The 16,261-nt window shown below is 39.8% G+C and overlaps 1 protein-coding gene across 1 annotated transcript; it reads left to right on the top strand.

Moving 5' to 3' along the window:
• Positions 1-2,357: 2,357 nt before the first annotated feature.
• LOC145781762 (uncharacterized) lies at positions 2,358-8,760 on the top strand. The gene is made up of 5 exons (XM_082593432.1): positions 2,358-2,614; positions 3,707-3,839; positions 4,409-4,650; positions 8,273-8,366; positions 8,497-8,760. The coding sequence occupies exons 1-5, from the start codon at positions 2,358-2,360 to the stop codon at positions 8,758-8,760; spliced, it is 990 nt and encodes a 329-aa protein (XP_082449558.1).
• The last annotated feature ends 7,501 nt before the right edge of the window (positions 8,761-16,261 follow it).

Genomic DNA, 16,261 nt, shown 5'->3' with positions numbered 1-16,261 from the left:
CCACTTTAAAAAGCAGATTTCTAATAAACCACGAACCATTAATCAATCAGAAGCTACGCTGTTCATGACGTCATCAAGGTTGCGTTTAGGAATAACAAAGGAAAAACGCAAATTCTAGCTAAATTAAATCATTACCTTGCCATCGGTTGACTTGGCGTAGAGGGTTAGGGCGGTGGTAGTCATTTCATTGACGTGGGTTTGACTCCCACCTCTGTTATAACTCTTTTTTCTTCTGTAATTACCAAACAAGTTCAAAGTAATAATCAATTCTCTGGCTGAATGCTGGAATGATCACAATTGGACAGACAACGTAGCTGATTGGTTCGTGGTTTATTAAAAATGGCATCCAGGCCGGATAGCGACTGTCAAAACAGCGACTGTAATAATGGCGACTTCATAATAGCGACTTCATAATAGCGACTTCATAATTTTTGGATTTATATCATGCCAGTCAGCAGGTTTTGACTTGGAGGCCAAATTTCGAGGTCGCTGTTTTTAATTAATCGAGTTCTTGATGAATCGCTGTCGTGTAGTCGCTCTATTGACAGTCGCTGTTTTTAATTAATCGCTGTCGTGTGGTCGCTCTATTGACAGTCGCTGTTCTGACAGTCGCTATTTGGAACCCAAGCCATTAAAAATCTGCTTGTTTTAGAAGTGGACAGCGCACGTTTTGATGATTGCACGCCTGCAGTGAGCGCAGTGCGACAACGATTTGAACGCAAACCAAACCAAATTAATCGACAATCTTGTTCATGGTGTGGAAATGCGGCTCATTCTAAAACGATTTACCCTGCTCGCAATGTTACCTGTCACAGTTGTGGTAAATTAGGCCACTTCCAAAAAGTGTGCAGAAGTAAGCGCAACAAAGTGTCCCAACTAGTTGTCAACTCACAATCTGATTTAATGCTTGGAAATTTGAACAATAGTGCAATGTAGGCCTACCACAGACCCGAAGAAAACATTTAAGTGAATGACGCAATGATGCGGTTTCGAATTGATTCAGGAGCTGACGTTACGGCGATGTCCCTAAAGGACAGTAAAAAACTTAAAGTTTCGCTACGCCGTCATATGTTGACTTAGTCGGCCCTCAATCCACACGACTGCAATTGCAAGGCAAATTCACTGCTACTTTGAGCGTAAGGAACATTTCCTGCACACAGAACGTTTATGTCATAAAAGGATTGACGCAACTACTGGTAGATTGGCCTGCAATAAAAGAACTGGGTATCTTTGCTTGCTTTAATAATGTCAGGGAACTTTCGGTTTCACAGCAATCAATTTTTAGCGAACAATATCCAGACTTATTCACAGGTTTAGGCAAACTGGGCCGCAAATATACTGTAACATTTGCTTAAAAGCTGAGGCGAAACCTTACTGTCTTTCAGCTCCGAGACGAGTTCCATTGCCGTTGGAGGACCAGGTGAAGGGTGAGTTGAAGCGCATGGAGGAACTTGATGGAGTCATTTCAAAAGTTACGGAGCCTACAGAGTGGTGTTTTGGAATGGTTGTGGCTCCAAAGAAAAACGGTCGGGTATGAATTTGTGTAGACTTTACACAGCTAAATAAAAGTGTTCAAAGAGAGCGTCATATGCTCCCCACCGTCGAAGAAACCCTGGCCAAACTTTCGGGTACCCAGTATTTTTTAAAACTTGATGCCAATTCAGGATTTTGGAAATTCCCCTGTCCGAACACTCACGATTGCTGACTACATTTATCAGTCCATCCGGAAGGCATTGTTTCAACCGATTACCATTAGGAATCTCATCAGCCCCAGAACATTTTCAACGCGAAATGTCTTCTATTCTGGAAGGATTACCTGGGAGTTATGTCTTATGGATGACGTGTTGATATTTGGGGCGACAAAAAGTGAACATGATAAAAGACTGAATGACGTTTTGGCTAGGCTGTCTGCTGCGACAGTGACTCTTAATGACAATAAATGTGAATTTTCCAAGCAATCGATAGAATTCCTGGGCCACATAGTTGATAACAAGGGTATCCAAGGGTATCCTTGTCGGCAGCAGTGGCCGAGTGGTTAGCGCGTTGGGCTCGCAGTCCAGAGCCTGCATGTTCGACTCCAGCCACCCGCACTTGCTGTTGTTTCTCTGGGCAAGAAAATTTACGATAATTGCCTCTACCCAGTGATCGATTTCGAGTAATGGGTAGTACCAAATTTCAGTCATAAATAGAGTAGACAACCGGAAACAGACATTGCAGTCGGCTGCAGCGTGGGTCAGGTGTATGTCGGAAGGCGTACACCGATGCATAGCGCTCAAGTCCGCTTTCCTGCAATGCAGGATAAAGATAAACAAATAAACAAACAAACAAACTCTGAAAAGATATCGGCTGTTAAAGACATGAAAGCTCCTTCAGACACAAGTGGAATACGCTGGTTTTGGGGCATGGCTAATCAGCTTGCAAAGTTTTTGCCTAACCTAGCAGAATTGTCACAACCATTACGAGAGTTGTTACGCAAAGAAACCTCTTGGGTTTGGGGCCTCAACCAACAAAAATATTTCAATGATATCAAGTCTGCGTTAACAGACACACCTGTGGTAATTCACTATGACCCTAAAGCTAAAACTGTTCTTTCGGCAGACTCGCCTTCTTATGGGTTAGTGGCTGTATTGTGGAAATGCAATTTGGGCAATTGCATCATGTTGCCTTGCATCAAGATCACTCACTCCGGCTGAAACTCGATATGCCCAGATCAAAACAGAGGCATTGGCTGTAACTTGGGGATGTGAAAAATTCCGAAACTTTTTGATTGGCACTTTATTTGAAATAAACACTGATCATCAACCGTTAATATCGCTGCTGGGCAACAAAAGTCTTGACGAGTTGCCTCCTCGCATTCAACGCTTCAGAATGAAATTGATGTGACATTCTTACGAGATGAGATTAAATATACAGCTTCGGTAGAGAGTTTGTCTTGTTGAACCATAGGCATACGAAGCCGAGCAACGTTATCATGTTTAACATATTAAAGATTATTGCATTTACAAAAAAAAAACACAAAACTACGCAACAATTAAATATCAAACGTTTTCGACATCACACGATGTCGTCTTCAGGAATAACATATATACAATTTTTAATACATCTGAATAAAATACAATGGTTGTTATAACTATAAACAGGAAAAAACAAAAACTGCACAGTACTTCTGACTAGCTCAAACTCAACGATATAGGCTCTGCAAGAATCAAAGGTAACTGCATCAAAAGGTGTTGAGCAGATCACATGATATGGTAGAAAGGCAAAGTGCGAAACAACTAATTTTAAAATACTGTACAGAGAGCAAGAAAGATGAGCCGCAAGCATACAATTGTCTGTTCAAAGGTGGATTGTTACTACGTTTTATGTACAAGGCTTCTAAGATTTTAGTTTGATACTCAGACCTGCCTCTGGACATAATCTGAAATTGTTTTATAGAAACGCTGTTTTTGCATACTGTACACGAGAAAATGTGATCTTTAATTGCGCTTTTCTGTATGGAATTCAAATTCAAGTGTTCCCCAGCTCTAGTCGATAAATGTCTTGTTGACATACCGATGTATGTCAGGCTTGCACCACGCAAACAACTGAATTTATACACAACATTAGAACATAGAGCAAAGGGCGTAGGTGACTTAAGTTGGAAATATCTGCCTATAATTAAATATGTTCCAGGAAAATTACTTTGTTCAGCAGACATGCTTTCCAGAAGCCCTGCCTCAACAGGCAACAAAGATGATTTGCATGAGGAGGCAGAACTTCATGTGGATGCCGTTATTGTTTCACTGCCTGCCTCGTCCGAACGCTTATATCAGATTCGCGCCGAAATTCGAGATGATCCGGTATGTGCTAAATTAATTGATTACTGTCAAACGCAGTGGCCGAGCAAATCCGTGCTAGATCTGCACTTGATGCCGTACTTCAAAGTCCGAAATGAACTGTCGTTTGAAAGGAACTTATTGCTTTTTCGCAATCGCCTGTTAATCCGTCTCAAGCTACGTAATGATATGCTTTACCGCATCCACACTGGCCATCAAGGAATAGTCAAGTGTAGATCCCTGGCTAGATCTTGTATATGGTGGCCTGGTATGAATGATGACTTTGCCAGTTTTGTAACCAAATGTTCTGTTTGCAGCCAACACCGTGTTTACAGCCCAGAACCTCTCATGCCTCCGAGTTTGCCGGACTATCCTTGGCAGAAAGTTGGCTGTGATTTGTTCCAATGGCAGAACAAACAGTATTTGATTGTGGTCGACTATTTTTCGCGTTTTATTAAAGTGTTGTGTCTTGACCACTCCACTACATCCTTTGATGTTATCAAACATTTGAAAAAGATTTTTTCGACTCACGGAATCCCCGAAATACTCGTCAGCGACAATGGCCCACAATACTCTTCTCACATCTTTTGCAGATTCTCCGAGGAGTATGGGTTTTACACAAAACTAGCAGTCTGCGATATCCAAAGAGCAATGGCGAAGCAGAAAGAGCTGTTCAAACAGTGAAATCGCTATTCGACAAATCAACGAATCCACAACTTGCACTCATTAATTACGCAAGCACTCCACTGCAGTCTGGATTCAGTCCATGTGAACTATTAATAGGACGCAAGCTGCGATCGATTGTTCCCGCTGATCCTAAAATATATGATCCAAAGTGACCTTACTTAAAACAATTTCGCCTTCGTGATAAAGAACTAAAACAACAGCAAAAGTTAGATCACGATAAGAGACATAGAGCAACGGTGCTGCCTCCCCTATCTCCAAACGCAAATGTTTGGATCGAGCCAGATTTGGATGAAGGACACATAATTGAACAAACTCCATCTCCTCGCTCTTACATGGTCGAAACTCATTGTGACATTATCAGACGAAACCGTCACAGTTTAATATCAAGACCGGCAAACCAAAAGACTGAAATCGCGGTTACAGAGTCAGAAACTGATCAGGTTGACCATGATCAGACGATTCTGATTTGTAGAGAACCCGCAGTGGTCGTACTATAAAGCCACCAGATCGTTATACTGATAATTGGCAATAGTATCGTGTAATTGTTTTGGTGTTGTTGTTTTTTTTTTGTTTTTTTTTATGAGATTTCTTTCTATCGAGAGGAGATGTAGCCCTTCCTCCCTCAGTTTTCTTCTTGACTATATGTGAAGTTGTATTTTTTTCCAAAAGGGAAATGTAGCCCTTTCTACAAGATGTACTTAATACTACAAGATGTAGCCCTTCCTCTCTCCACGTTGGTGTCGTTTCTTTAAACGTTTTAGTTTCTTGAAGGGGAGATGTAGTATTACCTCCCTGTGTGTTCATCCGTAGAACACGTGACCTACAATTCGCGTATATATACGGCTGTCGCCATCAGCAGCCATTTTTATTTACTAGTATCTGAGTTATTGAATAGAGCTAAACTCTACACCATATTTGCGGATTTAATGTTAAATTTCAGAAATTTGGCGTTTTTAATGGTTTTCAGGTTAAAACATGTCACGGCGCAACACCTTTGGCCAGTGGTTCTTAACCGCGGGGGTTCGTGGACCCCAAGGGGTCCGTGAACGTTTCCAAGTTTGCAGCATAATTGATAAATTACGAAACTGAAAAGTTGTTTGTGCTTTATTTTGTGTATTACAGTGATTCTCAAACTGTAGGCTACGTCACAACGAACTGGTGCGTTGCGACTTACACTTTGAGAAGCACTGTAATACACAAATAAAGCACAAACAACAAAATAAAGCACAAAAATAAGATAGGCCCATTTTATTTAAGGTCTAATGTTTGTTTATATTTGAACTTGATATTAAGGCTGTCTGACTACCTGATAAATATTCTATCTAACTTATCTAATTTAGCTATCTGACTCCATCAACTAATTTCCACACAATTGGTAGTAAAAACAGAGAGAGACTGTTCACTGCATTCAGTTTAACCTCTAGGTATCTTGTTGCGTGTTTTAATTCTGATTCTTGCTGCTTACTTTATTCATTTTATCAGTACGTTTTTGTGTTGTGCCATCGTTGCTGAACAGGTTGTGTTAACCTGTTTTAGCCACCTTGATAAAGTCAGTCGTGCTGACTGACGAAACGTCGGAAATACAAAAGCTAGTTATCATCTTTAACATCAGGAGGTAACCTAGTAAATAGTCACCAGAAGAACGCAAATTACTTTTATTCCACACAATTGTTATTCGAATTATAATTTTAAGTTATCAGAAGGTGTTCATATAATATTGTAGGTCTATACACAAATTGAATTTAAACATTACAGAATAGTGAAATTGTAAAACAGGGAAACGTTATTACGAATTATTACATTTTAACTAAACGATCAATTTAACACTCGGTGGCGACAAGGACTCGACTGCCGTCGACTCGATTGGGTTCAAACCTGATGTTGTTCTTTGCGGTCGGGCAGGCCATTCTGGGGAGGGACCCAGTAATGATGAGACTAAGTTAGTTAGGGAAGCCCGGTATCTTAGAAAAGATATTTTGACTTAAATTAGGGAACTTTCTGTAGCCCTAGATTTCTTGAGTGATAAGCAGGAATTGTTAATTTTTAGATCTAAGTTCTCTACTTTGGAAGAGGATTTGCGGCATTTCCATGCTCTTTTGAGTAAAATTGTTAACTCTGAAAATTTGGCAGAACTCCGTGATAGGGTAGATCCCGAATTTAACTTGTTAAAAAATAACTTCGAACAAAAAGAAAGTGAGTACACCGATATGTTGGATGCTGACATACATCCTGAGGATAGCGCCTCAAATGTAAGCACTAAGATGTCTAGGAGCTCGTCACGGATAGTTGCACAAATTAACCTGCAGCTAAGACGATAGGAGCTCCAGATACAAGCCGAGGCCGAAGCGAGAGCTGCTGAGGCCACCGCGAGAGCTGAGGCCGCCGCGAGAGCTGAGGCCGCCGCGAGAACTGCTGAGTTCGCACTCAAAGACGCTCAGTTGAGAGCTGAATATCGATCAGAGGTGGGCTCCGGGCGTAGCTCTAAGAAGGGCTCTTCTAGGTATTCCAGAAGTGAACTTCACTCGCGGTTAAATTTACATAACCTTTTCCAGACGCCTGTTCAATCTGTAAGTGGACCTGTACAATCCACATGTTTTCAAGCTGTTTCAGGAGGACTCGGGGCCGCGGCTAAAGGTCTTCCGAAAGCTCCAGAGCCAAGGCCTGCGAATTATAACCGAACTCCTCCCCCCAGAGCGTACAGGTCACGGGGCCGCCATCAGAAGTAATGTTTTGCCCCTTCGCAGTTTTCTGCGCCGCTAGGTTTTGATCGCCCAGCTACACGTAATTTGGGTGGTTGTGAGAGGCGTATCACGCCTCCTGAATTTAACGTGTGTGAGGAACGTGATCGGGCTGTGCATGTGACTGAGCTCCCTCAGCCCCTTAAGGGCTTGTCTTCTCCCGCTAAATCGAGTTCTCAACAACAGGAGTGCTTTTTTGAATACCAAAATAGTAGGACGTTCAATCGTAGCGGTGTCGAAAGTAAATGGAAGAATACGAATTTGCGGCGATTTCAAGGGACTGAACCAGCAAATACAAGTGGATGAACATCCGTTGCCGACGTTGGACACGTTGCTGGAATCGCTGGGAAAAGGTCAGTACTTTTCTAAAATTGACTTGTCGGATGCTTACTTGCAATTAGAGCTGGATGACGAAGCAAAAAACTTTGTGTCATAAACACACCTTTTGGTCTTTTCCAGGACAACCGTATGTGTTTCGGTGTGGCATCAAGCCCAGCCTAATTTCAACGTTCCATGGATAAAATGATTTCGGAAATCCCTGGTGTAGCAGCATATATAGACGATATCTTATAATAACAGGTCCTTCAGAAAAAAAAAACATTGGAACTGCTTAGACAATCTTATGGAACCTTTGAGCGAGTGTGGGTTTTGTGTTAAAGTACAAAAATGTGAATTTTTCAAGAATTCGGTCGAAAACCTTGGTTATGTAATCGACAAAGACAGCAAGCGACCGTCGAGCACATCAGTAGAAGCAATAAAACAATTACCCCAACCGCAAAACTATTATGGTTGTTTTATAGCTAATCTTCCAGGAGGAAAAACCTTTAAATTCGTTGTTGAAGAAGAGAGCAACGTTTAGGTAGACACAACATTGCACACTTGCTTGTCGATGTGGGTAGAAAACGGTGTAATACTTTTACAATGTGACGGTTTTCCACGAGCAGTAGTTCCGCAATGTTATCAGGTACAAGTTTTAAAACTCTTGCATGAAGGTCACCGGGAAATCACTTGAACAAAGCACATTGCACGCAGATGCGTATGGTGGCCGGAGTTGAACAAAAGTATTAAAGAGATGGTGAAGTCGTGGCGGACCTTGCAGGCTTGTGGCAAAAGCTCCGGACAAAGAGTACCAGGGATGGCCAAAAACAACAAAGCCGTGGCAGCGGAGTCATCTCGACTATGCTAAACCTTTCTTAAGGAAAATGTGGATGATTTTCGTTGATGCACACGCAAAATATCCTTATGTTTCTCTGTAGAACATCGAACAGGCAACCTCTAAAGCAGCGATCAACGCACTGCAGCAGATCTTTACGATAGATTTTTTCCCAGACACGATTATCTCGGATAACGGAAGTCAGTTCACTCCTGGAGAGTTCAAGAAGTTCTGTTCGAAATTAGAGATAGATCACATCACCTCTGCAATGTTCCATCCAGATTCAAATGGCGAAGCGGAACGCTTCGTACAAACCTTTAAAAGGGCAATGGACAAAAACTGCAAAGGAAGAAGTGAGCCAGCATAAGATGCTCATCTGTTAGTACTTACGACGTATAGAAGCACATATCACCCATGTCTCGACTTGAATACCCCAGCTGAAGTTTTCCATGGGCGCCAAACGCTATTGCTCTTGTTCTTGCCAATCGAAAAAAGTAATTCAAAACAAGGATCTGCATCTCATAACAAGCGAAGCTTTGAAGAAGGTTCCTTAGTTTATGCTCGAAACTCTGCATCTGATTCGCAGTGGCTCCGGGTGCGGTAATTAAAAGGCGTGGAAGTGTTCTGTACAATGCACGAACGGAACGAGGCGTTTGGAGGAGACACATAAATCAACTCCAAATCAGGTTTCAAAACGTTTAAACTGAAAGTAAAAGTGACTTTTCTGATTTAAGTAAAGATAAATTTGCAACAAGTCCAAAGAAAGAGTCTGAACTGACTGATACCAATGAACACTCTGGGCATAGTAAAGCAGTACGGCAGAGACGCTATCCAGTTCGAAGCATACGCAAACCTGATTTCTATCAAGCCTAGCCAATACGTTTGTTAGTCGTATGTTCTTCTGACGCTAATTGTAATATGACCAATATTACAGGGATCTGTTAGAAGCAATATATATTATACATTGTTGTGTATGTTAAGCTGTAAATACTTGGTTAGTATCACCTTCCTTTAGCTGTAATGTTTTTGCACGAGATGATGTGTCGTCTAGGTCTACGTTTATGGTGGAATGCCATGTCTTCTTTCTATTGCTAAGTGTTAATTTATAAGGGAGGAATGATACAGTTCAGTAACGTTAGTTTTGCGTTATGGTTATTACCTTAGTGCCAGTGCATTGCGCCGAGTCACGTGCGCTTGATTACGTCATGCCACCCTGTAGCTCTGAGTAGTTTGCAATTATTGCAGCAGGGCTTGGTAACCACTACATAGTGATTTGTCACTTGTACACATAGCTCTACTCGTGTTAAAACCTCTCTTCAATTCCTTTACATTTGTGGGTTTCTGTAGCTATTCTGCAGCACTTACAAGCGTAACAACAATAAAAAATAAATGCATTCGACCATGTGTATTAAAATTCAGCCTTGCAGGATCTTGTTCAAACTTTTCGGCTAAACTTTTGTTTTACAGTTGTTGCCGCCCAATACTTGCCCATTGAAAATTATTTTAAAATTAAGTAAAAGTTTTTTTTATCATCTTAATCAAACTCATCAAAACATGATAATGTTTACAAAATAATTTAACCTACAAGCAGAACTTATAAGAAAGAAGTTACAAGATTTGTCACTTCATAAGTGAAGTTTTATATTTCTCGAAACCTCATTATCAATGACTGTACCATGTTCAAGCCACTTTAACCTTATCTGTAGCGACACGGGGTTTTATGGAGACGCCCCACTTTAGCAGTGAAATATTTCACAGAAAAAAATATGCTAGAAATGTGAAATTTCTTGACTTTTAGTTTTTATTCTTTGCAAATTTTCTAAACCTTAACCTTGTCGGCTGCGTAGCTGAGTAATGAGAACGTCTTCGCGACGTTCGAAAGGACGTGGGTTCGACACCGCTCCAGAGCACGCGCCTGTGTCTTGGCAAAGACACTTAATGGCAAGCCAAAATAAGGGAAGCAGCTGACTCGAAGACTATATGTCACTTCGCTGCTTCCTGTCGTCTGTTGTATCGCATATATGTGATCGCAGTGTACTGTATGTTATCGCAATGGGCGCAAATAAAAACATGATTATTATTATTACACTGGTCATTTTTCTAACCTTTCTGCCCTTCACAATAAGCATTTTGTCTCAGGTGGCTAGACTCTTTTGTGCAATGCTAGTTATACTGTGTTTCATTTTTTCACCAGTTTTGAAATAAAAATACCTGGAGTCCCATCTGGTGATATTTGGGGTAAAAAGTTTACACCCCAATGTTTTTAAATTATGACGTCACATTGAGGTGGTCCACGAGGTTTGAAATTTTTGGGCCTTAAAATCTCGAAATTTAGCCGTATCTCTAGAACCACTCATTATAGATCGACAAAATTAGTGCCAAAATGCGCAGAAGGGTCAGTTTCCTATACCTGATGTAGAGAATATTAAGGTCTATTTGCTTCAGAAAAAAAGTTATTTCAAAAAATCTAATTTTCGGTCTATTTTCTACTGATGAACAGAGATTAGGTGATCAAGATAAGAAATTTTTCTGTATTTTTTCACTCTTGGAAGCTTCTATTGCGTAATAATAGTCCTTGTTCATTTTGCAAGAGATGAAACGGTAATAATTGAAGGTATTAATTGAAGGAACGTTCAACTGGTCAGTTGGTGTTAAGGTTCCAGCACTTGGCTTGTCTAGTCTTGCTATCTGTTAAGCAACGCCCCATCTTGCATTGGTCCAGGACCCTTCTTGGCGTCGTCCACAAAAGAAATGACATGGGAAAGATATATTTCGTTTATGTGGAACATACATTTAAGGGTATGAATATCATGACCAACGTCATCATTAAAATAATTGACCAGTCGAGTATTGACTCCGGACTTTTTTCCTGTGTTGAGAGCAGTCGTATCAGCCATGCCATGACTGAATATACTTGAGGTAGATAAACTCTGCAAGCCTCCTGGATGATAGTGTCAAAAATCAGTTCTGCAGTGACCGACACACTTGGGAAAATGTTTAACAGCAAGCACACTTTTGTGCTTCATGCCATTATCATCAACAAGTTGACCAAAGAAAACGTATCGATCTATTTTATCGACAATGCGCCCATCATAACATAACTGCATGGCAGAAGCTGAGTTGAGAAGGTTCTCACTTTCCATCAGAGACTTTTCTCTTGTTTTTTGTCGTTGGCGGTATACTGTCGAAGGTGATGCAGCTATTTGATCTTTTCCAAGAACCGACCTCATAAGATCTGACTGCTGGCGTACCGAAGTCATCCTACGATCAGCAAGCACACAACTTCTATCATTTATTGAAAAAGAATGTACTTTCTGGTACATTTTCCCCCCAACAGCTGGTTTCAGAGGCTCGTATTCCTTATCATCTTTCCAATTTATATCCCCATCAGAGTCGCTTTCGCTACGATGTAGATATCTAACTGCTTCATTGCTTTTTCTCTGTTTCGAACATAGTTAGTGTCGATGCTTTAGCAGGTTGTATGCCAGAAGTGCTCATCTGTTTAACTTCACTGCTCGTTTCCTACCTCCTTTTATGATTTTCCCATTCCAAAGCCTTTTCTACATGGTTTAGATCTACGCCACCGATAAACATTTTTTTATTATTTCGCTGATCTTTCAAGAAAGCGATTTCTTTCTCCTGGACTCGGTTTTCGAGTTCACAGCTGCAGAAGAGTTTCTTTTGAAAAACAACCGGATTTTGGAAAATCGAACACTTGCATGCACATTGCACATAATATCGAACAAGTTCTGTAACCATTCTTGATTAACCTCATTACATCTGCGTTTTATTTCCTTCTTTCTCGCAGTATTGTATTTCTTTATCACGTCTTTTAACTTCGCTTCAATTCTCTGTTTGCTAAGCACTGGAAGACCAGTTTTGTTCCATACGCCAACTGCATCTTTCAGCAGTTCATCTTTCAAATCTTTGAAATGGGGTATTTTCTTCAAAAACTTAGGATCAGTTTCGGCTAGTAGGCTACTTTCTTCCTCAAGTAAAAATAGTGACTGACTATGTCTGAATTAAGGAGAAGCACACTTCTCTCCAATTCCTTGAAGTTTTGCATCGACTTACTAATACCTGACCTTAATGCCATAATGACACAGATAGATAAATATCTTAAGCAGGTGAACACTGAACAGCATACCTCTTCAACGGTTACATTATAATAGTAATACCTTCAATTATTACCGTTTCATCTCTTGCAAAACGAACAAGGACTATTATTACGCAATAGCAGCTTTCAAGAGTGAAAAAATACAGAAAAACTTTTTATCTTGATCACCTGATCTCTGTTCATCAGGAGAAAATAGACCGAAAATCAGATTTTTTGAAATAACCTTTTTTCTGAAGCAGATAGACCTTAATATTCTCTACATCAGGTATAGGAAACTGACCCTTCTGTGCATTTTGGCACTAATTTTGTCGATCTATGATAAGTGGTTCCGGAAATACGGCCAAATTTTGAGATTTTGAGGCCCAAAAATTTCAAACCTCGTGGACCACCTCAATATGACGGGTAATTGAAAAAACATTGCGGTGTAAACTTTTTACCCCAAATACCACCAGATGGGACCCCAGGCATTTTGAATTTCAAAAATGGTGAAAAAATGAAACACCCTATTTATTTACTGTATATTAATGTTAATGCAATTACTCTGAAATGTAAAAACGCCCAAAAATGCCTTATATTTATGAGCAAAAGTAATTTTTTGTTTAGTCTAGCATTACTCTCTGTTATAATTCAAAAATTTCAATTTTGAAGCTATTTTCGGAAAATTAGAATAAAAACCGACTTTCTGATATTTTTTCATCTCAAACAGTTTATTTCAATAAATTTGTAGGGTAAAAATGTAATTTCTATACGCACAGTACACATGACTATTATCTTGTAAAATATTTTGCCTCTGTGATTTTCATAGCTCCCGTTATTAGCGATTAATTAGCACGGGGCTAAGATAGCCGTGACGTACTTTCTGCGTACGAAAACATCTCGTACTAAGATAAGGCATGGCTACCTAAAGATACGGCCTGATTTGTTACATTTTGCAGAAATTTCCAGATTTTGCCAATTTTAGGCGACCGTTTAATTGGATTTTTCTAAAAATTATATTTTTTCGCCTTCTTTACTGTTTTCCCCCAGACGACGCAGTAGGTTTTAACATCATCAGATGTTGAAAAACAAAGACAATTTGATTTCGAAGATTTTAGTCAGACTGTCAATTTTTCAATAACAGTCTGATTGAGCGTTTTTTAACTTATGTTTTCTCATTTGCCACTGTTTCCCCAAGCCAACGAAAAGCTTTTATATGATTAAGAGACAGCAAAAAGTAAAAACATCTCAGAAAATGTTAGTCAAACACTAACAGTAGCGGTAATCAAAATCTGCAAAATGTGACAAATCAGACCTCATCTCCAGGTGGCCATGGATAGGGTTAACGGATTTGAAGGTTTGCGTAGGGATGATGAAACCGAAGACTGGCTGCTCTCTAGTAGCTATCCAGCATAGTCCGGGAACATTGTGAATTTGAAGTGATAAAAGAATAGACCCTCGGCCCCAGGAGCTCACACGACGAAGAAGAAGTAACGATGACAAGGGGTCCATGGAGTACTTTTTGATGATTTTAGGGGCCTCAAACCTTCTCAAGAGACCAAGAACTTGAAGAAACCACTGAGTATTCTTTCGATACGACGTGTTTTTCTTAAAAATATCTTGATTTGGCGCCCCAGGGTCTCTTTGAAACCGGGCTCAAATTATCCTTTTAATTATATAGATCTAATTATTTTTGTCTACAATGAGGTTAAGAAAGACAGAAATTATGTTTTGATTGGTTTTGATAACAGCAATTATAGCCAAGAAATTTCTTGTGATGGAAAAAAAAAGTCAAAATTTCTATTTTTTGCGGACTAGTAAATTTTTTGTCCATAAGCCTATCGTCGTCGTCGTGTATAGTATGTCTGCATAAACCAATGTTGGCTACTGTATACCCAGGCAAACCATCTGCTTGAATAAGCTTAACTGGTATGTTTTTCACTAGTAGCTGGTCTAATTTTTAGTGGGCTACAACTTTCACTTGTATTGGAACTACTCGCTTTAATTTCAGCATGGCAGCAGGTTAGTGCAACTTTGCAACAAAATAAGTGCCCGGCTAATTGAAGATGTTAATTAAAATGCTATTTAGGATGTTATTGAATTGATGATGTAGTTTAAAATGTTGACATCTTAAATGTCGTAAAATTTGAAAAATCTGTGTAATTAGTAACTGCATGGAATAGATAAACTGGGTTGTGCTAGTGATTATAAAATAAAGCTATTGGGGGGGGGGGGGGGGGGCTTGTGCAAGTGGTTAAATGGCTGCAAATTTTATCGATAGCTATTTATCTATCTATGTATCGATAGTATAGTTGCAATGGGTTGATCTGACATCAAGTCTGATTTACTTCACTCGCTACTGCTCTTGCGCACTTGACAAGTGAAAGAAATTATACAGTATTTGGTTAACAACAATAATGGAAATTATCTTACATTGAGAGAATTAGCATTTTTTTAAACTATCCAAGTAGGCTATATCAAGGGCAGGCAAACTTTTTATCTCGAGGGCCGCGCTCAGAATTTGAATTTGTTCGAGGGCCGCAGTATAGTATAATTAAGATTATAGGTCAAAACTAAAATAGTCAAAACACAAGCTTTTATTTATTTTTAAAGTGACGAAAAAAACGGTGATTTATATACAGTACATGTAGGCTACATAAAAGATACAAAAAATGTTTGTCTCAATTATTTGTTTTAATACAACCCACATCAAGATAACACTTTGCCAGACGCACTTTGAGCAAATTAAACAGAATTCATCTGTGAGCGAATTAACATACCGTATTTATCCGTGTATAAGTCGCAAAATTTTGCACTAAATCTTGCCCAAAAAGATTGGGGTGCGACATATACACGAGGGTGCGACTTATACACGAGGTTCTGAACTTCTCACAAACGAATGCTACGGATCGCGCGTTAGCGCTGCTATTAAGCGTTTGTATTTTGCGTGCGAGGATTGCGAGCATCGCGTAACATGCTCACTGCACAGCATACATGTGGATTTTAACGCGTAATCAGAAAAACTGTCGCAATCGCCGCTTTTCTCTCTACCAACAGCAAGAGTCTTGGCGTTGATCCAAGACTAAAACGAAAAAGAAAGTCTCATGATGCGACAGGCCGAAGTCAGAAATTTCGATTGTGACGTAATTGGCTGTTTAACAATGGCTGCTCTGACACTGATAATAGACATGCATTCACGCAAGATCACAATGTGGCTGGGGAAACAAACTACTACAATGCGACAAAAGACTATAATAATTTATCTTTATCAAGATGAAATATATGAAGAAAAAGATTAATTAAGTCATTGTAGTAATTAAAATTTTCAAGCATTTTTAGGTTATTTTATTGTATATTAGCTTCAGGCTTTCGCGGCCGCACAGAAAGTTGTTTCGGCCGCATGCGGCCCGCGGGTCGTAGTTTTCCCACCTCTTGGCTATATCAATGACCCTTTTGCTGTTGAAGATTTTTAAAAACTTCAGATCAGTTTAGCACAACTGCTTGCTTTAAACTTTCCCGCATAAGGTCACCATTACACCAAGTGTCTAATTTAATAGCCAAATCTTAACACGCCAACCAAACATTTCCTGGAATGGAACCAAACTGACACATTCTACCAATCCCACATACCTCGGTGTTAAACTAGATAGGTTCCTCACATACAAACCCCATATCGAAAAAGTAAAAGCTATTTGGCTTCTCGAAATTATATTTTACAGAAACTAGGAAACTCTGATTGGGGAGTCCTTCCGGATACAACACGGTCAATTAAATG

The sequence above is a fragment of the Aplidium turbinatum genome, chromosome 13 (genome assembly GCF_918807975.1).
Source record: "Aplidium turbinatum chromosome 13, kaAplTurb1.1, whole genome shotgun sequence".
Classification (NCBI taxonomy): Eukaryota; Metazoa; Chordata; class Ascidiacea; order Aplousobranchia; family Polyclinidae; genus Aplidium; species Aplidium turbinatum.
The sequence above is the reverse complement of the archived record's forward strand: the minus strand, read 5'-3'. Positions and strand labels throughout refer to the sequence as shown.